Source organism: Lichenostomus cassidix, chromosome 1 (genome assembly GCF_008360975.1).
Source record: "Lichenostomus cassidix isolate B80296 chromosome 1, HeHo_3.0, whole genome shotgun sequence".
Taxonomy (NCBI): Eukaryota; Metazoa; Chordata; class Aves; order Passeriformes; family Meliphagidae; genus Lichenostomus; species Lichenostomus cassidix.
In genome coordinates, this window is record NC_139479.1 from 32,817,986 (window position 1) to 32,844,458 (window position 26,473).

Genomic DNA, 26,473 nt, shown 5'->3' on the forward strand with positions numbered 1-26,473 from the left:
TCCTTGGACATACTCTTCTAACATGATTTCCAAATAGGACTCAGAAGTCTGAAAAACAAATAAAACATATGAACCACATCTTTCCTTCCATGACTCTATGATATCATTGATTCTTGGTGTGTTAGTGCTTTGGGGGAGCAGAGTATCCATATTTCTCAAGAATTTTTGTAGAATTTGGTTTTTAAAGGCTTTATGGATGACAGCATGTCTGCAGAGCTGACTAGGAAGTTCTTTTTTCCTCAGCAAAGTCAAGTGGACTTTTACTGCAGAGCAAAACACTACTATTGACCTGTCCTAGTTTCAGCTAGGGTAGAGCTAATTTCTTCTCAATAGCTATTGCAGTGCTGTGTTTTGGATTTGGAATTAACATGGTGTTGACAACACACTGATGTTTTGGGGTTTTGGTAGTTCGTGTTTGTCCTAAGTCAAGGACTTTTTATCCCACGTCTTATGCTCTGCCAGTAAGGAGGTATGGAAAAAAACCCCAAAAAACCACAAAACCAAAAAGACTAGGAGTGAGCATAACTGGGACAGGTGACCCAAACTGACCAAAGGGATATTCCACACCTTAGAATTGTTATATAAACTGAGGGAGTTATCCAGAAGGGGAGCTGATCTGAGTTTGGGAAGCAGGGTCTGGCATTGCTCAGTGGGTGGTGAGCAATTGCATTGTGCATCACTTGCTTGGTTTCTTTTCTTTTTATTATCGTGATTGTTACTATTATTTACCATTATTATTGTATGTTACTTTATTTTCAATTATTAAACTGTTCTTATCTCAACATACAAGTTTTACTTGGATTCTTCTCCCCATTCCATGGATTTGGGGGATGAGACAGGGGAGGGGCTGAGTAAGCAGCTGCATGGTGTTTCATTTCCAGCTGGCTTAAAACCACAATGTGACTCAAGAACAATGTCTTATCTTCTAAATTTAAGCACCAGTTCTGAAGTATGGAATACATAATAGAAGTTCTCAATGAAATTGTAAAGATTAGGTTATGGTGACAATGATGACATAAGCAGACACATTTCATTGATGTCATTCACTCAAAAGTGCTGGTTGAAGCTAAAAGTTCCTGGCAACAAAACATAATTTTAAGTTCAGACCAAGCAGTCTTGCATGGTAGGGCTAAAATTCATTTGTACTTTCATGCTCTCTTGCTAAAATTTTTTTTTAAAAAATCCCACTGTCATGCAGTAACTACTGTGGAATGCTCCTAGTGGTGGGGATTTTCCCACTTCTGTTTGTATGCAGCTGGCTCTGTGAGCTGCACTCAGTTATAGCCCAGCTCTGCAAGGCCTTTCTTTGTCGTGTGCTGAAGACACTCGACACCTGCTGAGTCTTGTTTAATGTTTCTGAATGGGAATACCTTATTAGCCTAGCCTTGGCATGCTCATTTTTCAGGTATTTTCAATATGTATGATATTACAGGTGGTGTTAAAATAAAGGTGAGGGGTTGTGCTTTATATAAGGTAAGAAGTAGAACTACTTTGGGGTGATTGAAAGATGACCACTGCACTGCATGGACTTACTGGGGGCGAAGGTGGTCCCTGCCAGGAGGGGACAGTGTGTGCTGTGGAGCAGACTATCTGTTCTATGGACACAGCTAGTAAAGGAGCAGCATTGTTTTTCAAATAAATGTTGGAAAAGAAAGAGCCCTAAGGAAAAGCTGGCTATCTAAATCCTGAAGGCGTGTGTGCTGCTCCTTGTGTAGATGGCTTAGTTCATAGCCTTGAGGCTGACTGCTGAAGTAGAATTTACTCAATTTGTCAGAAAATGCTCTTTGGGTCCCCTGGGTGTTTTGGTTTACTTCCACAACAAAGGAAATACAGACTGAGTATTCTCATACATTGCCCTCTGAGAGTATTTTACTGTTGGAAGACTCTGCTTTGACCACACGTGAAGAAATGAAGAATTATGAGAGCTAAAGATTGTAATGATTCCAAGTGTCTGCTGGAAATCCTCAATTGCACTGTTAATCACAAGTATGAACAGGCAATTCTTAGGAAGTCTTTGCTGAGTTTTGGAGTCCCAGTTTCAACAGTTATCTTTTTATTGGTTAAATCTTTGACCTTCAATGGTACCTGTGTTGTAAATTGTAGAAATCTGAAAGCGGAGAACTTAACATTGGCATGGTGATGGTGTGGTCAGTACCTGCAATAGTCAAAAGAAACTCAGAAGTTCATGCTCCAAGGGGTTTGTGCTCTAAAAAGAGATACAATTCACATGCATAATGGATGATCAGAAGATTTGCTGCTAAGCAATGTAGTAAAATACTGATGTCTTCAATAGCATTTTTCATCTAGTATTTAAGAAATAGTGAGTTTGATATGAAGTACTTCACTTTTGTATTCTGTCAGTGGCTTAAAAGGTAGTTTGTAAAGCACATACCTCAGAGGAGATTTGAGAAATACATTTTCTGGTAATGAAACCAGTCATTGCACTTCTCCTGTATCAGACTTTTTCTTTCTGGTGTTTTTTGGAATTGTGCCCTGCTAGTGCTTCTCATAATCTTGGCTCTGTACCTGTAACACAGAAAACTAAAATGCCTCTTAAGTAGCATAAATCATTTTACATTTTATTTTTGGTGTGTACATACAGTGCTCGAAAAATAGTGGATGCTTGCAGTCTCAGTGCTTTCACTCTTGACATTCACATTTTAATGCAGCCCTGTCAGATACCTGAGGAGTTTTATACAGAAGGCAGCAATGAACAGTCTGTTCTGAGCCAAGGCAGATAACATGTTAATAGCAAATACAAGAGTCTTGATTCTGTGGGTTTGCGTGCCCTCGGTCAGCTTGCTCTCTTGGCTGCCCATATGAGATGCAGTTGCTAGAACATAATGAAGTAACACTAGTCCAGGTCACCAGCAGCTATTTCAATACCTGGTTTAGTGCAGAACCTTTTTTAATAACATTTACATGATAATTTCCAAGAAAAGCTGAGAATTTTTGCAGTAAGCATAACCGGTCTGGTACTGTTAAATTGAAAAGGATACATGAAGATATTTGGTTCTGAGATAGTTTATTACTCATCTGATTATAAAACTGAATTAGTAAGAAGAGAGTTCAACCTGTCACAACTCATTGCAGGGATATTTTCCATTTCATTTTATTGCCTTTTGAGGATTTGATTTCTCATTACAACAATACAGGTAATTAGTTGTGATGCCTCCCTAACACTAAACCACTGTCACTGTTTTGCTTTACTGAACCTTAAACTGATGAAACTCTGGAGGAAAAAACCTACAGAGGGATACATACACACTTTGTTTAAATTGTATGCACCTGTAGTTGACAGATACTGACATTAAACAAGCTTTGAGGTGACTGATAATCATATTTATGTGCTTGCAAAAACTTAGCTCTCTTGAGCCAAGAGTCAAATGTTATCGCTGGAGATTTGTCACTGATGAGTTTGCTTTGCATGAGGGTGATGTTTCATTGAATAGGTTTGCTGAAGGATGCTGAAGCTGGATTGTGTCTGTCACTGCTTAGGCACAGAGCAACACAGGTCTTGTGTTCCAGCAAAGGCAGCTGTTCATCTTCCATCTCAGAGATCCCAACCAGTAAAACTTCAAGTGACTTTAATAAATGAGCAAGTGCCTGTCCATCAGTTTTGCCATGGCAACTGTTTGTAGCCCGTGATGAACATAACCATTTAAAGTAGCTGAACTGAGTGAAAGAAAAGGATATGCTACCTTGTATCTAAGTTGGGGTAAGGCCTACAGACTGGCAATAAGCTGACTGAAAATATGGTGGGGGGTCTTGAATCAGATGCAGGCCTTCTTTGTCCCCTCCCTGGTTACCTGAAAAACCTTCTTCCTTCTGATTAGCCTTTGGGGAGCAGCCTGGTTTTGAATTAGTGTAAACTTCTTATCATAATGTACCTAATACTCTAAAAGTTAATAATCTAGGCAGTTTCAAATGGACTTGTTTGTGTTGACATGCTTAAAAAAATTATCAGTATATATGCATTGTTTCAATGTAGATTAAGAAAAATACCTGCCGCATTCTTTAGCGCAATGCTCTTTCTCAAATCCATCTTTTTACTCTGTCTTCTCTGCAGGTGTTCCGCAAGGATCTCATTAGTGCCATGAAACTACCAGATTCTCACCATGTCAACCCTGATGAGTATTACATCTTTGCAGACACATGGAAGCAAGAATGGGAGAAAGGGGTTCAAGTTCCAGCCAGTCCAGAAACTATTCCACAGCCTTCTCTCAGGTATTGATGATCAGACATGGATCATGTGCACAAACTGTCAACTCAGAGAAGATGGTCTCTCAAAACCAAGTTGTCTAAGTGCAGTCAGCTTTTCTCTGTTGGTATGTTTAAATCTTCTGTGTAGCAGCCTTCAGACATGTTCTTAAACCATGAAAGTGCCAATTTGGAAAACATTTTTGTGGCACTTCAGATCTCATTCTGTCTGTATACTGTTACAGTATCTACACTGTGAGTGTAAAAAGATCTTTTTTCCTCAGTCACATGGTGCTGTGGATTAAAAGCTGTTTTTTATTTGAGTACAGGGAGTTGAATAAATTAAAAAAACCCATATCTTATGCATATTACTTGAAAGGTTTCCCTACACAGCATGCTGATATAGAGCACTAGACATGGAGTAATCACTGATACCTGATAAAGTTACTCATTTGTTCATATAACTTAATTTTGGTTATTCTCAATGCTTTCTACCTTCTCTCACCACAGCTGGCTGCTTAATATTATAGAAGTTGAGTGATCTCAGATTCTGGAGATAGATAAAGAACCTTCTGTTCTCTCACACTGTGTTTAGACTAGGGAAACATAGCACTGTAGTCTTGCAGCCCTTCCTGGTGGAAACAAAGTGTGTTTTTTCAACATAGAAAGGTTATTGCCAGCGTGGTCTTCAAGACAAAGATAAATGAATTGTCCGGTGAAAGCACTGATGCCAGCATAATTTAATTTCCACTGAGGCTATTGTCAGTACCAGGTTATTAAAAATAAATATATTGCATCTCATACCAGTAGTATTATATTAGAAGAAAAAATTGCTATAGATTTGGCTGGACCAGAGGAAAAAAAAAAGTTCACAAGGGAATTAGAGAAAAAAATGAGCAGGGTGAAGGTGGACAAAAATGGCAGAAGGACATTGTGCTAACATTGATAATCCACATTTCCAGTAAGAATTATGTGGGATGCAGCTTGACAGCTGCCTCCTCCTTCTTTGCTGCCTCATTTTCCACAGTTTTATCTTTTCCTTGTCCTGTGGAGGGTCAGCTCCAGAAAGCATGTAGAGCTACTCATGCATGGCACTGTTCCATTCTGTATCTCTCTGGCTTCCTTCCACATGTAGGGCTTTTTGCATTGAATTCAGAGAAAGATTGAACTTTATCTAGTTAAGATTATTCTTTCCATTCCAAAATCAAACTAACCAAATGCTGAGTTTTATCTCTGAAAATACTTGAAAGGTTGAGAACACAAATCTTTTTCTCCTTTGCTTCTTGGATGACTTTTCCCCTTTACGTTTTTGCTTGGCATCAGAACATTTCTTGCGTAACAAAAATAACGTATTTGTAATGTAGATAAGGTGTCATCTACAAAATAAGGGTAGACTGTGTATCCCAAATGGTGAGCAAGGATTTTTCACACAGACACTACAGTAGAATAAATCAAATTTTCCTGAAAAAGCTGGTATTTTCAAGAGATCGGTTGGCAAGGTTTCCTTATATCATTTAGGAAGAATATAGGACAAAGATTGTATTGGTTTTGTGCATAATACTTTCTGTGGGTTTCAGAAACAGTTGCTTTGTCGTACTAGTAGCATTTGTTAAATTGAAAATCATATGCACAGGCTTACATTTTAAAAAGGATTCTGTATATATAGTAAACCTTGGAACATTTTGTTTGAAGAAATGACATTTTCAGAATCCTATCTTCCTTGCCTGACTACACTTACTCACTAGCTTAAAATCTGTGAAACACCAGGTTTCTTTGCACTTATAGCAAATACTTTATGTCTTTCAAGGATGGGTCTTAAAAAGCTGTAAGTATTTCTTTTATTCCTCTTCACTCACAGGGTTGTAGCAGAAAAAGTAAAAGAAGTACTGTATACACGACCCAGGAAATACATCCACTGTTCCAGCCAAGAACCCACAGAACCAGGTTACATCAACATTTTGGAACTAGCAGAATCTGTGTGTCGCTATGACTTGGATGACATGGACATCTTTTGGCTCCAGGAGCTAAATGAAGAGCTTACAGAAATGGGTAATTCCACAACATGTTCTCATTTTAAAAGCTGCACTTAATTTTTGCTGTTTGAGTTGTAGTCTGCTGTGTAAGGTCTCTTAAAGATTGCTGAATGAGAATTGATTGGAAATGCTAAGATAAACAGGAGTTAAAGTAATTACTTCTTTTGATCTGTTAATGTTTTATATTTTACCTGTTGTGCCTAAAACTTTATTCACATCCAAAATCATCTGCAACTTCTGCAGACTGAGGCAGGAGAGAAAAAGCCCACACCAGGTGGAATTAATTTTAGGACTTCAAAAGTTAAAGATTTTTTGTAGGGAAAGCAGATGTTTCCCTTTCTTAAACTTGGACCATATCTACAAATTCAGAGTTCTGAGGGTCTTGCATGGTGGATTCTCAACAGAGTAATTAAGTTTCACATGTTAGCCCATTTAAAATCAGCGAAGTAAACTTTCTTTTTCCATGCAAGTTGTGGGTATAGAGGTCTATGAGTGGGAGTGAGCTATGGAAAATAATACCACAGTTATCAGTGGAAAAACTGAATTGTGGTGGAATAGCCTGTGGGGCTAGTATTCTTCCATGTGTGATTGCAGATCCTTTCCTTTTCTTCCCACCTGAATAATTCTGTAATTCTTTTAATTCAGGGAATAAGAAAGTACTAGGACTTGGGAGAGGCCAGTATAACTCTCCCTGTTTATTGTTTGTAACAAGCCATCACAATTAGTAGCCTTGGTTAAAATATTAGTCACTTCAATTAATGTTACATGAATATCCCAGCATCTGAAGGCCTGAGTGTATCATGGGGTGTGAACATCATGATCATTTTTGACCAAGGGTTTTTGTCACTGTGGAGCCGCTAGCAGAGAAGAAATCCCCGGATTCTCAGCGTGGCATAGAAAAGAGAGCTTTATTATTTTGATTTCAGCTTATATAGACTTTTCAGAGGTCACCCAGATTGGTCAGTCAGAAACCTCCCCCTAGGCCTGATTGGCCAGGCCTGAACTGTCCAAATCTCGAGACACTGTTCTAACAACATCCAAACTTTCTTTGTTTATAAAACACAGAAGAAGTTCTCATGGGAAAGACCTGTGCTAGCCACAGGTTTTGATAAGATGCAGTTTGGAGAGGTAGTTGTGAACATTGTAGGGTTTTTTACACAGTGCATGTCCTGAAGCTGCCAGCTGAGGACCAGTCTCATAGCAAATACTTTTTAAGTGATCTTGCTTATGCTAAGTTTGATAGTGGTGAGTATATATAGCATGTGTAGTGTCCAGGTGAACAGATAGTATGGATTGCAACAGTATATTTATCGACTATTTTATTTTTAAAAAAAACATCAACAAAATAAAACTATTTTTCATAATCATCATGCTTTGGTCACCCAAGTAACGGACTTGGTGCAACTTTGGTATCATTTTAAGATATGAAATATTCTTGGTACGTTTTATTTCCCAGGACATTAGTCTTCAGAAGAACAGAGTGTGTGATTTTTGGATTTCATTAGATGTTTCTTAAAATGATGGAGGTGCAGGAAGGGTTTTATGAGAGCAGCTAGCAGTTACTGCAACTGCAGTCTTATATGCTGTAGTGTTTGCTTCAAGGTGCAACCTTGTGGTTTTACTCAACTAGTAGTTCTACTTGTATTTATAAAACAACACTATAATTAGTCTGTGAGTGAAAAATCTTTTCTATTTTTATTTTATTTTTAGATGTTGTGTCTACTGCATTAGTTGCTAGAAGTTGTCATTTTTCTCTTCCTGCTTCTCTGACTCAGTCAGAAGCATCTGACTGTCCTCTAATTGCCCTTCCCTTTCTGTGTTGTAGGATGTGGGCTCCTGGATGAAAACACCATGGAAAAGACAATTGAAGTGCTGGAGCGGCACTGCCATGAGAATATGAATCATGCCATCGAGACTGAAGAAGGGTTGGGTATCGAATATGATGAGGATGTCATCTGTGATGTGTGCCGATCCCCGGACAGTGAAGATGGGAACGACATGGTGTTTTGTGACAAGTGTAATATTTGTGTCCATCAGGTTAGTGCCTGCAGAAATGTTGACACTATCCTGTGGTCTAAGTTTAGCCAGGCAAATGTGGAATTTGAACAGGTATTAAATGTTAAGTGGAGGACGTTGCGGTTTTCTACATATGAAGGGTGGTGCAATAATGAGGTGAATTTTTGGACTCTAACGATTACAGTAGATTAAGTGGCCTAGCATAGTTAATGAGGGGACAGCTACAGTCTAACAGGAATGCAAAGTGTGTTTTTGGGACTCGCAAGTATTTCCTCTGTGACTGTAAACAATTTTCCCCCTATTACTAAACCTGCTTTTGAAGATCAACAGGACAGGAAATACTGTTTTGCCTGTTTGTGAGAAATCTAAAGATCACTTGTTTCAGAGCTTTTATTTTTCCTTGACTGACTAGTTAATTAGTCAGACATAGACTGTCCAAATTTAGCCATCTGAAACCACATGTAGGCACTTGAAAAGAGTGATCTTTTTTAGAAGGCATCAGCACCTGCAAAAACCATGGTCTCAGTCTGAATAGTGCTCATGTTTATAGCGTTTCAGATGTAGCCAAGACTTTATAGTGCCTGAGCTCAGCATAGTCAGGTAGGGGTGTCTTTATAATCAGAAAAGAGGTATGAATGCTGTGGTCCCATCTGTGCATCCCATCCTATTCTGGAGGGGGGTTTTGCTATAAATGGAAAAATAGACCAAGAAGTTTGGGTTTTGGGGTTTTTTTTTAATGTTTTTTTTTGTACTGACTGCAAGTAATATTTGGAAAACATATCTGGCTGAAAAGCAACCTGTCACCTCCCTGCTTACAGTGGGCTGGCTTCCAGCCCATTTGCTTTCCTGATCTGAGTCCCTGTGTGAAGCAGCCGTGTGACCCTGAGTTGGCAGGAAGGTGGCCAGTGACAGGAATACAGCTGGCAGCTAGGCTGTCTGCTTCAGTCCTTGCTTGTGCCTGTTAAGGAGTAATGATTGATTTGCAGTCAAAGGCTCATGTTGTCTGCTGAGAGCTGAGCTTGAGTTGATGGTCTGCTGCCTCCTTGCCCCTCACTCTTCCCTGTGCTGGATCTGCCTGAAACAAACTAGGGAGCGTGTCTGGGCTAGAGCTAATCTTAGCGATAACAGCAACTTGTTTCGTTTTTAATCTGGATCAGCTTTGGTTCAACAAGTAGCCTCAGGTCTGTTTGTCATCACACAGTTTGGAGGTGGAGGGGAGGAGGAGTGTGAGAAAATTCCTCCTTCTTGGTACCCTCTTGTGCTGGCTCAAACACATTGTGAAATTACTGTCTTAGTAGTCTAGGCATCCTCTGCTTATTCATTGGTTTAAATTAAAAATAGTTTCAGTCCATTTCCAACACCCTAGATATGATCTTAGATGTGATGCCACTTCTGCTCTAGTAACAGAAAGAACTCTGGCAGGAATGTGCCACAGAGAAGGAAAAGAACACTTGTAAAATTTGGATTGCAGCTCCCCCTGTTGGGCTTCTACACGAGTTATCACATCAGAAAAGCATTTAGGTTAGTCAGTCTTGCTGCATTTAATTCAGGAAAGTCCCCCTCCCTACAAGCCTGACATAAATGTGCAGTGTTTTGTGATATTGTTTAATATTAAATACTGAGATCTTATAATCAGGAGTCTGGGAATGCAAGTATGGGAATTTTATACTAGATTTAATCTGAAAGAATGGTTACAACTAATGATCCTGTTCTTTTGAGTCTTTTAATGTTACCATTACCAGAGATAGTGTTAGGAATGGTGAGATTTCCTGTAATATCCAGCCTTTTGATAAAAGTTTAATTTGGAGTGGTTGAGTAAATCAGACCTTGGTGGCAGCCAGTGGTTTCAGATACTCTCAGCTTCACGGGAGGCAGGGAGGATGTGTACGTACAGCAGGATCCATCATTGGTTCCATTAAGAACCATGAGGAGTTTGAATTGGAAGTCAGACTATTTCTTTTCCTTTTTTTTTTTTCCTTTCAATTCTCAAACCTAGCAAAACTTAAGGAATCTCTCATTTTCCATGTGGTTAAGTACAATACTTGGGAAATAGGCATAAAACCCAGCATCTTATAATTTCAGTCTATGCTGTGATTTTCGTTGCAATATTATATAAGTAGTAAAAGAAAAAAGTTCAGAGATCTGTAACCACAGACTTAATTTAATGTTGCAGTAAATGATTTTCAGTCAAACAGCTCATATCCCTTCACATCTAAATACCTTCACATCTAAATAGAATTATGTTAGAGTGTTAAGTTTTTAGCAATAGGAAATTGTGATTTTAAAACGCATTGGATACAGAAGCTAATTTAAAGAAATGTCTATGTTGTTTACTTCAGAAATTTAAAAGTCACTAGAAGCAAAGGTGAATGCTTGTAACACCAGTGCTGTTGTGCAGTCACAATGGATATATTTTATAAACAAGTGTAAAAACAATTGCTTTTGAGGCTGTTTATCTCTTGGATCACTTGACTCATTTTAAGGTAAAGAAATAACAGAAAAATTAAGTGAAGGCCAGATTGTACCTTTACTTTTTGAAGGCTTTGCTCTGTGTGATTGTGAATGCTTGTGTGTGAAATCATTTCAGCACAATGGTTTCAATATCTGTTTTTCTCCAAGGCTTGCTATGGAATCTTAAAAGTACCCGAAGGGAGCTGGCTGTGTCGCACCTGCGTCTTGGGAATACATCCTCAATGCCTCCTCTGTCCCAAAAGAGGAGGTGCCATGAAAGCTACCAGGACAGGGACCAAGTGGGCACATGTGAGCTGTGCTCTTTGGATTCCAGAGGTAAAAACCTAATTTCTGTCCTGTCCTTCTCGTTCCCTCCTGCCTTTTTACATTCTCGTGATTTAAGGTCTTTGTCTGACTTTATTCTGGTAAGTCTGCTCAGTCTGTGAAGACTGGGAGAGAGTCCAGCTTATATTCTATTAATGAGTCACTTTGTCACCTTCATTTACTCAGCAATCACTTCTTGGTGTCGTCATGCTACCTGTGACATGATAGAAAGGGCTACTGATGTAAGCAGAATCTTACAACTGCAGCTTCATTGTCTTTTTTTTTTTATTAATTTGTATGTTCAGAACCATGTGTCATTTGCATGAATACCTCCACTTTTTTCTTAGTTTTGTTTGTTTAAAGAATGCCTGCACTGCATTATTTCTGCAGTTCATATGCTAAGATTTGTAGTTAAGGTTTCTTTGAACTAAAATTTTTCTGAATGGTGGGGAGATGAGAATTTTTATCTCCATGTTATACTTCGTAAGTAAAGGCTTTTTTGATCTATCTGTGCATAACCTACATGGAGAGTTTTGTAATGAAGTTTTACACTTCCTCCTTATTTTGAATCAAGTGTAGCATCACAGTGTAGTTCTATAAAACAGAAAGTTCACTTAGGTATAGATGGAGTTCCTGTTTAATTTTGCACTTGGAATATTTATGTTTCATTTCTGGTAAGATTCACAAATCCATTGTGGTGGGTGGTTTAATGTGAGGCAGTAGTCAGATCTGTCAGCACCATGAAATCAAGGTGACAGTATTTTCTGAATCTTCTGCTCCCAAGTGCAAACAGGCCTGATGTGTCCACAGCTTTGAGCAAGATGTTAAGATTTTGGTTTGGTTTTTTTTTTTTTTAACTTAGCAACCAAATGTAATGTGTAGTCTTAGTTGTTTTAGGCATATATATCTGCTTTTTAAGGAGGTTATCTTTGCAGTTGCACTTTTCCTTTCAGGCTACTTGTCATTTCTGGCGTCTCATTCACCTTCAAGGAGAGAGGAGTTGGAAAAAAAAAAAGAAAAAATATTTTTTAAAAAATCATTTTTCCTCCTGTACTTATGGAGTGTCTTCACTGGAAGCTCTCCTAGCTCAGAGCTGACTGGTTTTTCTAAGAGGTCCATTCTACATGGGGTTGCCTTGCTGTTCTCACAGCAGAAGAGGGACAGTGAGGTTTGAAAAGCAGATGATGGCAGGGCAGGAGGCACACACTGGATTTCTGCCCGCCCAGCTTCCTCTGGCTGAGGGAGAGAAACCCAGGGTGGGAGAACTTGAATCCAGCTGTTTCCACTACCCATTCAGTGATTCCAGGCTCTGGACACTTCCTCTCCACACCAATGCCAAGTATGTCAGGCTTAGTGAAGAGGTGGCACCTGCCTGCAGGCATGGGAAATGCCTCTTGGATCCATTCTCTCAGGCCTGTGTATAGTCACTTGAGAAACAATTCAGTCACCAGAGAAGAGAGAAAAATCTTAGTATATCTTGACTGAAATAGCAGGTCATTTCCTCTCTGGATTGGCCTTATGTGCTGCAGTTGGCAAGAAAGGCATATAGAGTTTGAAGACCCAGGGATGGATGCTTTATGAGAGAATGTGTATTCTCATATATCTATTTTTTCTCTCCCTGAGGTACTAGCCTCCTGGGACTCACAAAAAGAAACAGATTAATTATAAAGTCTCTGGTATTTCCTCTTATGGCCCTAACAAAGTGGAGCAAGACAGAATGCAGGGAGGAAGGGGATATAAACATGTTTGTGCTTGGTAGCAAAAGGTTCAAAGAGGCTTCATGAGTCACCAAGTATAGTCTAGCATTGTTGCAGTCAATTGTGCCAGGTATTTTCCTGTATGAATTCATTCAGCACTACCTTAAAATGTTTTCTTCCCTGCCGTCTTGTGAGTTAATGCTGTTGAAAGGCTTTCTTTACCCTCCCTTGACTGACTGGGACATTTCAAGATTTTTACTTTCTGAAGTGTACTCATCATTGGTTTATATCCTCTTTTTTTTAAGGTATTCTTCTAAATTAAAAAAAAAAAAAAATCAATATAGGAAACACTGATACCAGAAAACCTGTATTGAGTGTTTTAAAATTCAAGGTCTTTCTCCGCCTTAGATAACCCATTCCAGGTATGTCCTCTACCAGCCAATGTGGTGGTAGCTGAATCAGAAAGTGATAACCCCCCAGCTTTATAGGAAATATAAAACTGACTGTTCGGAGCAGCTTTTGGGAGTGGCTGCCCTTTCCAGCTACTGATGCAGATCCTTGTGTACTGGGGCAGCTGTTGGTGGCACAGTTAGCAGGGAATCAGAGGACAGCAGGGTGATTGATGATCAAGTGCATAACAGTTGCAGATAATAGGCTTCAACAACCCATTATCTTCACTCTCTCCCTGTGGCTAGCACAGGTCTTTGTCGTGAGAACATTCTGCTGTGTTTCATAAACAAAGATAAAGTCTGGATGTTTTTCAAACCGTGTCTCGAGATTTGGACAGTTCAGGCCTGGCCAATTAGGCCTAGGGGGAGGTTTCTGGCTGACCAATCTGGGCGACCTCTGAAAAGTCTATATATATATGGAAATCAAAATTATAAATGCTTTTCTTGCTACACTGAAACTGGGGTCCTTTTCTCTGCTAGCAGCTCAACAGTGACATCTCCCACTCTCAGAAAACTTCTTCAGAGTGTAGCAGTCAAGATGTAACCTGATTCAAGGTGAAGAAATGGAGAAAATGACTACATGTTATGGCAGATAGATCATTTCTGCCTAGGAACGGGAGTTCTTGGGGGATTAAAAGGTTGGCCTCTGCTCTCTGGATCCCTTGTGAACAGCAAAGTTCAAACAGACTTTGCCTTGACTCCTCTCTGCAGAAACATGCAGGTGGCACAAGGCCAGTATAAATAAATTGCACCTGACTCTCTAAGTCCCTCTTTGTGCTTTTACAAAGTGGGATAATATCAACAGTCAGCATTACAAGCTGAATGAACAGTATTTCTAGTATAAATGTTTCCTGACCTTATGAGTCTCCTCTGGGAAAGGAGCAGGGAGAACATTTAAGGGGGCAGAGAGGGAGAGGGAAAAGGTCTGGGTCAATTCCCAGCTCCTGTTGCGAAGCACGGTGGAAAGCTGGTATTACTCAGTCTCCAAACAAAAAAATCATTGAAGAATCTGGTATCTTTTTGAAAAGAATATAGACAATGTGACACATGGATACCATCCCTGAATTTCTAAAGGAAATCTTTCCTCTTAGTATGGTGGTAACAGTCAATCTTTGTACAATATTGTTTCAGAAGTACTTGTGCAACAGCTGGTTAGCTGTTTTGAGCGTGGTCAAGTTAGGTTCATGAAAGGCTTTTTCCTTTCAGAAGTGAAAAAGCTACATTTGGTGATATTTAAGAGTGCTGTACATGATTTTGTTGAGCTACTCAGGCATTCCAGGGACAGCCTTGTCACTTGTCCACCAATTTATAGGAAGGCCACAAGAAGTTAAATTGTTACCTCCATCTTATGAAGGCATCACATATTGCCTGACTGTTCTTCTTCTTTAAAACCTGACCCTTTTGAAGCATCTCAGTGTCTTCCTAATGAAGACTTTTAGAAATGCCATGCAGCCAGTTGACTTCAGTGTATTCCAGAAGATGTGGGCTTGCATTTGGCACATCAGAGAGTGAAGTACTGTAACTGACATATACCTTATTTGAATCAATTTATGTCATTAATTCATGAACTGCTAGTCAATTTTTTTCCTAATGTGGAAATAACCAAGTAATCTCTTGCAAAGCTGTTTTTTCCACCTACTTAAATGATCCTTAAAGCAATGCATGATAAGGAGAGAGTACAAAAATATTCTGAGCATAGCAACTATGACTTAGCACTGCTATCTTTGGGTAAGTCTGTCTCACTGAGGAGGTCTGCTGAAGCAAAGCTTTTCCTCCTTAGGGATTAAACAGGTTTTTAAGTGAATATGTGTATCAAGTGATTGATGTCCCTCAAAGGGAAGCTAGGAAATCTAGCTTTGTCTGCTGGCTCTTGTAATGTCACCAGTTTAATTATCACATGCTAAACTAATTCATACCACCCAGATTTCCCTGGGTGGCTCTTACTGTGGAGTTAATCTATGAAAATCACTGTAGCATAATGCTCTTGAAGTTTTCTAGAAAAACAAAATAATAGTTGTTCAAATCTCATCCCTAACTGCTTTTTTAAACCATCAGCTTTCTTCTGGCCTCACAGTGCCATAGAGCATGACCTAGGAACCTCCTTTCATTGAATTCTTAGGTTTGATCCCTTTGAGAAGAAGCCCATATCCTACCACTGGAAATACAGGTCTGCTCTATTCAGGTGAATTGTATTTAGAAAGTAAGGAGAGCTTCCTAGCTAGTATCAGCATTGTGGTTTTGCTTCAGCCAGGTAACCCTCCAAGGCACACAACTGCCAAATTCAACAAGTGTTGTAGAAATGTCAGAATCCAAGCTTTTAGAGACTGGTGTTCTTGGGACAGTTATCCCACTGAAATCTTCTGCCATGTGCCATTCTCATACTGGCCTAGTACTCCATTCAGAGCATTCAAAGTTTTTGTTTCTGTGCTTGGATAAATCCTGTCAGGAGTGGCTCAGGGATGCCTATAGATACAGATACATCTGTTTTAGTGTCCAAATAATGGAGGACAGTCCTCATTTCCCTGTATAGACACCAGGCAGCTGAGAAACTTCTATCACAGTGGATATGTGGAAGTCAGGGTAACAAAGAATAGGAAAAGCTATTCTGTGCATATCTGATATTTTTTGTTTCTTTTAGTAATATCTGTAATCTGGTCTACCAGAGACAAATTGATCATCCCTAAGTATGTGAAAACCAGCACAAGACAATATATCATGCTTTGCAATAAGAGAAGTTTCTTGCACTTTTTCTCAAATTATATTTTATACAATTCATAGTTTAAAAAATGTATTAGAATCACCTCTTGCAGTGGGGGTGCTCAGTGGAGAGGCAGAGCTGGGAACTCTCTGGCTACTGACTGATAGATCTGGTTCTGTCCCAAATCTTGAGTTGACAGTCAATACTGTAGCAGATCTAGGGATTTTATAGAAGGAACTTTTCAGGAAAGTGCTCCTATTTTGTTCTAAGGGCCTTGTATTTTGGTACTTTTTAGGCTAGACCTATGAAAGCAGCACAGGGGAAAAAGCCAAAAACAAAATCACAAGGTAATGGAAATAAATTTGAGTATCACTTGCTTCAGTCTCTCAACTGGTAGTGGTTTAGGAATGGTATTCCCCAATTTAGTGTTCCCATTGAACCACTTCAAACCACTCCCCACTTCTCTGCAGCAGGCTGGACAGGAGGTTTGGAGACACAAATGGTAAAAATCATGGATTGAGATAAGAACAATTTACTGGAAGGAGCAGTGAAATAAGAATAACAGTAAGAGCTACAATATCAGTAACAGAGGGAGCCAGTGCTACTCGACCACTTGCTTCACACCACACTTACCCAACCAGAAGAGAACCCTTTCCCCATCCTCAGAAAATGATGTGAGCTGATATAGGATAACCTCTGGGTCCTAGCCATACTCCCTCCTGGCTACTGCGAAAATCAACCCTGTCCTGGCTGGAACCAGGGCACCGGTTAATAACAAGGGAGTGCTGTAGGTGCCTCAAATGTTTTGAAGAATTGCAACTTTGAGCCACCAGGTTAAACTAATAGCATTGCACGCTATTGTGTGTGTGTGGGATCTTTTGGGATCTCTTTCTGACAAGTACGAGCTCATGGACATCTTGCAGCAGGAGAAATGAATGGATGGTTTTCATCTTCTGGTACAAATGGAGAGCTTGGGGTTTTTTTTCCTTTGATAACTGTTTTCTGCACTGGTTTTTTTCTTTACAGGTTAGTATTGCTTGCCCAGAAAGGATGGAGCCAATCACAAAGGTGTCTCACATTCCACCAAGTCGATGGGCTCTAGTGTGTAGTTTGTGCAAACTGAAAACTGGTGCTTGCATTCAGGTACGTATTTGTCCCATAGTGACTCTGCAGGGTGAGTCTGTCAGAAGGGCAGTTTCGGTTTTGCATTTTGTTCTTCCTGTGTTCAGAGATGCTTTACAATGGAGAAAACTTGGACAGATGCCTACTTCTTCATAGCTGTTTGCTATCAAATTAGTTGACTAGACAGAGATTTAGGAATTAGTCTGGGTCACCTTCTTTCAAATAAGGCTGAGATGTTTAGGAGTCACTACTATGTGTATCAAAGATGGACAGAAAACTCCTTCCACTGAACACTCTTTGCAAACAAGAAAATACTAAATTGGGTAATACCAGCTTCAAAGGGATCAATATTTTTAAGAATGCGTAGGAAATAGGGTTTGGTAGGGATGGACTTTGGTGTAATTGAGGTAGTTATGTCCTTTTTTTCTGGTTTGCTGCTTCTGTTAGTAATTGAGGTTTTTTGGTTTTTGTCTGCAGTGCTCCGTGAAAAGCTGCATCACTGCCTTCCATGTCACCTGTGCCTTTGAGCATAGCTTAGAGATGAAGACTATCCTGGATGATGGGGATGAGGTCAAGTTCAAGTCATATTGTCTAAAGCACAGCAAGAACAAACAGAATTCGCTGCCTGATGTTGAGGAGCACCCCAAAAGCGTACCAGAGCAGAAGCAAACAGAGAGTGAGAAAACGAGTCTGCGAGCCCAAAAACTCCGAGAGCTGGAAGAAGAGTTTTACTCACTAGTTAAAGTGGAGGATGTTGCAGCAGAGCTGGGCCTTCCTAAACTTGCTGTAGACTTCATCTACAATTACTGGAAATTAAAGCGAAAAAGTAACTTTAACAAACCATTGTTTCCTCCCAAGGAGGATGAAGAAAATGGCTTGGTGCAGCCAAAAGAAGATAGCATTCATACTCGCATGAGGATGTTCATGCATTTAAGGCAGGACCTAGAGAGGGTAAGAATTAACTTGTAAAATTTTGAAAAATTATTTGCAGGTGAGCAAGGTCTTTGTGGATGAAAGTGGGAGTGGGGAAAGCAAAGGGAGAAGATTTTAAAAGTAATTTAAAAAACAAAAAAAGGAACGCCCTCAACTCCAATCTTTTGATATGCAGCACTGCCTGGTGCAGAGCCTTTCAGGAGCTGTCCCCTCTTAGTCCAGTGAATGATCTAATGCGAAAGGAGTGCTTCTTGACTTGCTTAAAGGTTATTCCTTTACGTATTTTAAGATGCATGTTTCTATGCACAGTGGACATATTTGGTAATTGACTCTTTGAGTTCAGCTTCAGTTGAGTAAATGTTTTAAAAAAAGAGGAAATTTATTTGACCCAGCTGGAGTAGTAGCTAGTGATACAGATTGAATGAGGGAAAAAAAATGTTTCTTTTATTAAACAAAAGCAAGAGTAGGGCTTGTTTCCACTTGTAGGCTGCCCATTAAGTTGGCCTGTTGGGTAGTGGTCACCTGCAGTTTTCAAGTGTTTAGATGCAGGTAGTGAATGTAAAAAAGATAATAAAGTAAAACAGACGTGATGAGGAGGGGAATTAAAAGCAGTAGAGAGGTAATAGTGTTGTAAAAGGGGAAACAATATTGGGGAGCAAACATAAAAATACAGGAAGATAGTTGGAGCCAAGATTTGCACTTGTCAGTGTAACTGTTGTCTTGAATCTATCATAATCAATCTCAGATCTTTTCTAGGACTGCTTTCAGTATGGAACCTTACTTTAAGAAAACAGTTTAAACCCATAACATGCTTCAGATGGAGGGTTGGTATTTTGGGGTGGGTTACTTTTTATTTTTTAAGAGACCACGTCAAGCTTTTTGTTTGATAAATGTTCAGTTTGCACCAAATTTTATTGAAATCAGTGTACTTACTCTGAGTGGAGATGATTCATAATTTGAAATGCCTGTTTCCAAGTTTCTGAACTTCTTGTGCCACAAGATTTTCTACTCTGTTATATCTTGGGATAAATACAAATTTGGGAATCTTGGAGTCTTGTTTCTGGGTAAAGAGATTCCAGTTCTGAACAGATGGAATTGAGTGCTGGCAGATACCTGTCAACAGCCCCCATGCTGTTTCTGTGTTGTGAAAGAACTTTCAGGTGTTTATCAGGAGCTTTCAGTGTCTCTTCTTATCTTATTACCTTCGGTGGAAATGTTTTTATTTACTCAAACAAGTCGTAAAAGTAGAATTATGTGGAACTGAATCACAGAATGGTTTGGGTTGGAAGAGACCTTAAAGACCATCTTTTTCCAAGCCTTCTGCCATGGACAGGGACACCTTCCATGAGACTAGATTGCTCAAAGTCCCATCCAACCTGGCCTTGAACACTTCAGGGATGGGGCTTCCACGACTTCTCTGGGCATTGTTTACAATGTCTCACTGTAAACAGTGCCTTCCTTACATCCAGTGTGAACTTACCCTCCTTCGGTTCAAAAACATTACCTCTTTTTCTGTCACTACAAGCTGTGGTCTCTCTTTCTTATAATCCCTTTTAAAATAAGGAAAAACTGGAGTGAAGTCTCTCCAGAGCCTTCTCTTCTCTAGGCTGAACAACCCCAATGCTCTCAGTCTTCAGAAAAGAGGAGTTCCAGCCCTTTGACCATTTTCAGGGCAGTCCTCTGGACTCACTCCAACAGGTCTATGTCTGTCTTGTGCTGGGAGCCCCAGAGCTGGATGCAGCACTGCAGGTGGGGTCTCATCAGAGCAAAGGGGCAGAATCCCCTTCCTTGACCTGCTGGCTGCACTGCTTTTGATGCAGTCCAGGATATAATTGGCTTTGTGACCTGCATGTGCACATTGCAGAGTCATGTCCAGTTTTTTACCCACCATTATTCCAACGTCTTTCTCCACAGGGTTGCTCTCCATCTATTCAACCCCCAACCCATACTGATCCTGGGTATTGCTCTGACCCAAGAACAGGACCTTGCATTTGGCCTTGTTGAACCTTATGAGTCAATGCAATGGAGTCAAAAAAGAAACGGGTAAATGGGTCAGCCAAAATGAAAACGTATTCTGCTGTCTTGCAAAATGTTTTCAAGGCATTCGTTGAATTGGCAATTAAAAAAAAATCTGCAAGATCTTTTTTTAATGCACAGCTAGTTAAGTTCAGTAATACTGACAAGAACTTTACCAAGGGATCTTGCACGTAATCTTATTTTGATTCTGTTGATGATAGACTTTTTAAACTGTCTGGATTTATTTTCTTATTGCCTTTTAAGTCTCCTGTTATTCCTCCATAGGTAAGAAATCTCTGCTACATGGTAAGCAGGAGAGAAAAATTGAAGCTGTCCCACAGTAAAGTACATGAACAGGTCTTCAACTTGCAAGTTCAACTCATTAATCAGGAAATTGCTGCAGGTAATTGTATAAATGTAAAATACTTTTAAATGCTGCCCATATTTAAACTAAAACAGTGTGTTCTCTTTATGTTCCTGCTTAGTGCTTTTAACACTTAAAAATGCCTTTAAGATCTTTCTTCAAATATATAGTCAATAGAAGTGGCAACATGGAGAGAATTCTTTAATCACTTAAGATACTTGCTTGAATATGTCTTTATTTTATGGCTGTTTCTGGTATATGCCTATTGCTTATCAATCACTGTGGCATCCAGACAGCAGAAATGAGCTGGTGGTGATCTCTAGGCTTTTGCACTCTTGGGTTGCTGCTCTGTGGCACTGGTTCCCCACAGCAAGCTCTGCTGCCCTGCTGGTTGGTTCTCCAGCTGAGAAAGCTTTTTGCTTGCTGTCAGTAGTTGGTTCCTTCAGGCAACAGAAGGAGTGACTGATGGGAATTGCTGCTGCTCTCGTGTGCCTTGGGCACTTCATGAGCAGCGTAGATTTCTTAGCTTGCCATCTGCAGTTGGTCTCCTTCCTTCAAAAAGAGGTTAAGTGCTCTGGTTTTTAATAGTGACTAGTAACTGTTTAGGAATTCTTAGGTGCCAAACTCCACTCTGCCCTTCATTTTTACAGCAACTTTTTAAAATAAGGAACACAGTATTTGGAAAGAGGAGGAGAGTATGCATTACAGTGTAATTACTGTTTGTTTTTTTTAATAGGAAAGAGAGGTATTTTTCTGTGTGAAATTAAGATCTCTGGTCCTTCAAGATGCATGCTTTACCAGCTTAGGGTGATGCCTTTGTGCTTTTTTTCTCTGCCCCTGAAACATGGATAAGTTTCGTTAGTACGGATAAAGTAGATTTTTTTAAACTCTTTTAGATCAGACTAGTACTTCATGAAAGCAGTCGCACTCTGAAGCTCCTTGCTTTTGTGTAAATGCATTTTATTACAAATGTCTACTAACTTTATTTTATGTCTATACAAATACAAGTGCTTTTTTAATGCTTATTATTATAATAGCTTGAAATTTGCAGTGGGTGCTGTATGCATGTATTACCATAAACGACTAATATGTTGAAGTAAAAAGACTTTTAAAGCTTAGAGAAATTTATAATACAAAGCAGAAAGTTGAACCAAGTCCAAATTGAAACTCAGTTTGAAGCATTGTTTTTTCTTCATCCAAAACTGAATATGAACCTTTTTTACAGTTTTGCTGGAACAGCTTCAGTCATATCTCAAAACTGGTTCAATTCACTGGCTTAAAGCCCAATAAAAAGGGCACATTGTTGTTTTTAGTGGAAATATTTAAATGCTTACCTAAATTCCAAAGCAGTGGATAATTTGGAACAGTTTAGTTATCCCAACTTCTCCTTAGTGTCCTAAAATAATTTCACAGTAATTATTTGCAAATGCTTCTTACTATTGCATGACCTTATAATGGACTATAAAACTTGTTACAGATGACAAAAGAAATTATCCTTTTTTAAAAAGCTTTTTTTTTTTCTGCTTCCTTGTCTCTTTCTCCTGTAGGCCATACTCTGACAAGTGCACTAGAGAACACACTGTTCTACCCACCTCCCAGGATCACCCTGAAGTTAAAAATGCCCAAATCAGCATTAGGAGACTGCAAAAATAACTCGCTGAAGCCTGGCAACAGACCGCTTTCTCCTGACAACAACAGCACTGTTTACAGCAAACGGAGTGTGCCAATGTCAAAGGAATCGTATGAAATTAAAGCAAAATCTTATGCCAGGTATCAGCACGACAGCAGAAGTAACGGGTTGCTGGCAGGGATCGGCAAGCCTCGGAGCGAGGCAAAAGATTCTGGCCCCACGCAGCTGATGGAGTTTCACCGGGGCCAGCCATCCGGAAAGCCTTTAGCACTCCAGGCTGCTTTGCATGGACAGTCTTCCATTGGGAATGGGCGGGTGCAGCAGGAGAACTCAAGGCTGGTGTCCAAATCCAATGGTATGATGGGCAGGGCTGGAGATGTGAGCCAGAGAGACAGCTCCAGCCAGACATCCTATGAACAAGAGTCCGTGCTCACGGCTCACTTGGCCAGCCAAAGTGGATTCCGAAAATCCACCATAGAACATTTTAGCCGGTCCTTTAAAGAGGCTACCAACAGTCTAGTGAGGACCACGGAGGATCTCCGGTGCTGTGAAAAGCCAACAAGAAGACTTGCAACAAAAGATCGCTTGTGGAGCAAGCAGACGCTTGAAGGTGCTCCATACCAGGACAACGATGGGTACTGTCCTGACTTAGAGCTGAGTGACTCTGAAGCAGAAAGTGATGAAAACAAAGAGCAAGTCAGGTTAAGACGAAGCAGCTCAGAGAGAGAAAGCCCAAGTAAGGACTTTGGAAGAGATTGTCACAATAGAAACAAAAAGAATATGATATCTCACAGTTCGGTACAAAGGTGATTAGAAGCCCCCACGGGGTAATTCAGCCTTTATGTATTCCAGTGTACCAGTGCAAAGCTCAGCATCAGAAGGTTCCAGAAAATAGTCTAGGACCTGTGTTAGGAAGAGCTGCAGTAGGGGATGGGGGAGGGGAGAGAAATCAGAGTAGTTTTGTTCAACTGTGAATTGGTTTGCAGTCTTTGCAAGGTTATCTCAGTTATCCACGAAGTCACGTGGAAATTGTGTGTTTTATCAGAGGGTAACATCTGGGAGAGCACGAAGCTGTCAATTTTGCATAAACTTAGGAAACCGCTTCCCCCTTGCCAGCTTATGTGCAAGGCGCCATGTTCATGTGGAGTCAGTCTTGTGGTGGTGGACAGGATTTAAAGAAGTCCTTGCATTGCTCTAACGTGTTGCAAGAGACTGCAAACGGAGACACTGAAACTGCGTTCTTACGGCACCTGCAGTATGGCTTTGATCCAGCAATGCACTTGTGGATGTGTTAGGAAGTTAAGCATGTGAAAAGTCCTGCTGGTTTCCCCCGGGAACATTTGTGCTCAGATATCCAAGCACATGCCCGTGTGCTCTGCTGGATCAGGCCCAAAGTGACTACTAAGTGACGATCCCCTTCTGCAGGAGGCTTTGAACTGCAGTGGCGTTTGCAGGCTCCCTGCGGAGGGCGGAAGCAGACGTCACTGGCGCTGCCAAACTCGCTGACCTCTAGCCGTGCCCCCATTCCCTGCTTTTGCTGAAGGTTCTGTTTCTCTTCACAATGAATCGCTTATTTTGTAAATATACAACTTCTAGTACTTCAGTTTTTTTAATCTCTGTACATAGATGCTTGTTGTGGGATGCACTTGTAAATATTTTACCCAGCTAACAAGTACAGATGGCTAATTTTGTGGATAGTGTTTACAAAAGTAGATGTACTACTTCAAAGAAAAATGCTATTTGACACTTACATTTAGGCAATCACCGGTGATGCCAGGTTCCTCTTGAAACTGAGATTTCATATCCAGAGGTGTTTTTACCTGGTATTTTTAAAGTCAGCTGAATTAGAAATAATTTTAGCTGAATTTTTTTTTGCAGGTGCAAATTTTCAACCCTAGTTGCCTGATCACAGGCATAGGAGCCTTCTGGCATCTAGGTCTGTAAAATTTTAGCCAGTCATCTTTTGGAGTATGATGGTTTAATTAAAAATGTTTTTTTTAATTGCTGAAAATCTACTATTTTATTACGCTGCTTTTCAACCTCTGGATCAGTTGCTGTTTCCCAGTCTAACACATTTTTGTATGTCCTCCAAAATCAGCAATTGTTAAGTAGTGATTAAATTTCAGCCAGTTCTGACTGAGGAGTCAAGAAGGGAAGGGAATGAATCCCTCTCTGTTTCAATGACAGGAGATTTTTGTTTGATTGCAAACTAACCTCTTGTTTTACAGATGTTGTTGTGTCGATCAACAAAGTAACTGCACTGTTTTTCTCTGAAATGCTGTACATTTCATGAACATGCAACATCCTCTGTCCCCACATCACTGGCTGAAACAGCCCACTGGTTGTGTAGGGCATGTCATACAGCTCCTTTCTGTTCAGGGTTCAGTTTTGTCTAGAAACAAAAGGTGTTCCCCCCACAGCATGAAGATGACTATGCAGGATCTGAACAGTAACTTGTTTTGCTTCATAGTTTTAATTTATTGCTTTTAGGTTGGGAAATAGCAACAACATTTTCAGATTTGTTTTAAACTTTGAAATCTCCCTAGTTGCAATAGGACTAGCAGGTCAGGGGCTGGAGGACTCTTCAGTAGTGAAATAATTTAAAAAAGTATACTTGGCCAATCTGCTCTGTTTGCTTCATGCATCTTAATTTTTTTTTTTTTTACTTCTTGATTTTATGTATATTTGTGTAATTGATCTTTCTAGAGCTGTATCTTCAAAATTATTTCTTTTGGTGTAAATATACAGTAGCAATTTAGGTTTCCACATATTTTATTTTAATGGGAAATGCTTTGTGTTCTAAGCCATGGGTCATTCAGAATAAGTAAACAAATGTCTGTTCATTTGTATTCCGGTTCTGATTCTCTTAGTTCTCCTTCGACATTTATTAGTAATCCTCTCTCACTGGCCATGAAATTTTACGATGCTTTTATTGGGAACACTTATCTGGGAGGTCAGCAAAGTGTTCATGTTATTTTGTGGCTGGAAGCGTATGACAGAAGAGAGGGAAAATGGTGCTTCAGCAAAACTCTGCGTTTCTGCTCTTCTGGGGTAATCAATTCAGTTGTTTCCAGTCTGGGCAATGGTTTTGCTAATTTTTACATGATTTTAATAGACATATGAAGGAGCCCTTGGTTATGTAGTTCTCAAGTATTGTCCCCAAAGTGCATTTGCTAGTTTTTATTGTGCATTCGGTGGCTAACTGTTTGAAGTATTACCTCTTAACCTTATTTGTCAAATTTTTTTTGTGTTTTTGCATTTTGTTTTATATATATAAATATATATATATTCAATTTTCCAAGATGGACTCGGTCTTTTTCAGATGTCCCCTTTTTACAAGTACTTTTTCATTAAATTATGAAACTGCTAACAATATTTTCATTTGTTGTGATTTATTCAGGGCTTTACCCTCTGTGTCTGGCAGGTTGTGAAACTCATCAGTACTGTGTCCATCAGGAGTAAACTATTTCTGCAGATTTGGCAATGCTTTAACAAGTTAAGTATCCAGGAAAACCCTTCCCCTTCAGCCTCCCAAAAAAAGAGTCGCTGAGCACTAATTTGCTGTGTAGCAAATAGTGCAAGCCTGGCTTTTGCTTCTGCCTAGCTGAGCAAATGTAACAGACCATTTGCTGGCCTGGCCTCACTTTTCAATGTATTTGCTTATGCTGTAGAATGGCTGGTTTTCCCGGGCTGGACAAAGTGAGGTATAGAGGAAGAGCTGTAGCCAGGCCTTCTGTCTGATCCCTCTTCTTGCACACCCGCAGACGTGCGTAGCTGAACACTCAGCAGCCGCTGGTGCCATCTGTGTGCACAGGACAAAGCAGCTTCCTGGGCTCATGTCGGCTTCATGTTGGTTTTACCCCACCTTTTGCTGTAGTTCCCCCTGCTCCCACAGGCCGGTGCTGTGAGGTACCTGGCTGGCACAGAGGAGCTGCTCCCTGGGTTACAGCAGGGAAGAAGGCAAAACGAGAAGGTGGAGAGAAAGGTGCTGCACAGCTGATCCCATAGCATCCCTCCTGCTCAGGCAGGCTCTGCAACTGGCAGCCTTCAAGAGAGAGGGATGGGATTTGTAATCTGGATGTTGCAGGCAGCAGTGACCCTCCTGCCTTCCACGGGTCTGGCAGCAGCAGAGTGAGTCAGAGCTGAGCAGCCAACACACTTGTGGTGTGGCTTAAGGAATGGAGTGACTGAGCAGGTGGGCCCAGGCAGGCTGGAACTGGAGCTGGAGAAAGCTTGGGTGAAATGGAGCTCGAGTCTCTCAGCCAAAAAGCAAACAGGAGGTAAAAAAAGGAGAAAAGGCAGTAAAGGTTCAGACAGAAGGAAAGAAAAACTAGCACTCGGAAGAAGCAGTAAACATTAGACTGTCAGTTGTTTTTCAGGACCAGGATTTCTTCTTCCCTAAAGGCATCTTTCAGGAGATACGAGCAACAGACTTCCTTGTTGTGATTTTCTGACTGATGGCTTCTAATTCCCTTTGCATATACAGTCTGCTTGTGGCTGGGATGTGGGAAAGACAGGGCCAAGAAAGGAGATTGGTATC

General features: G+C 40.2%; 1 protein-coding gene across 8 annotated transcripts in view; it reads left to right on the forward strand.

The window, feature by feature from the left end:
• The window catches only part of JADE3 (jade family PHD finger 3), a 64,765-nt gene extending 39,459 nt beyond the window's left edge, over positions 1-25,306 (forward strand). For all 8 annotated transcript variants that reach the window (XM_085055886.1, XM_085055893.1, XM_085055879.1 and 5 more), the window contains 8 exons: positions 4,070-4,227; positions 6,059-6,249; positions 8,059-8,270; positions 10,869-11,036; positions 16,895-17,011; positions 17,468-17,941; positions 20,225-20,342; positions 21,851-25,306. In XM_085055886.1, coding sequence (XP_084912012.1) covers positions 4,070-4,227; positions 6,059-6,249; positions 8,059-8,270; positions 10,869-11,036; positions 16,895-17,011; positions 17,468-17,941; positions 20,225-20,342; positions 21,851-22,743 — 2,331 coding nt within the window. In that variant the 3' untranslated portion in view covers positions 22,744-25,306. The remainder of the gene's footprint in view (positions 1-4,069; positions 4,228-6,058; positions 6,250-8,058; positions 8,271-10,868; positions 11,037-16,894; positions 17,012-17,467; positions 17,942-20,224; positions 20,343-21,850) is intronic.
• Positions 25,307-26,473: the final 1,167 nt, after the last annotated feature.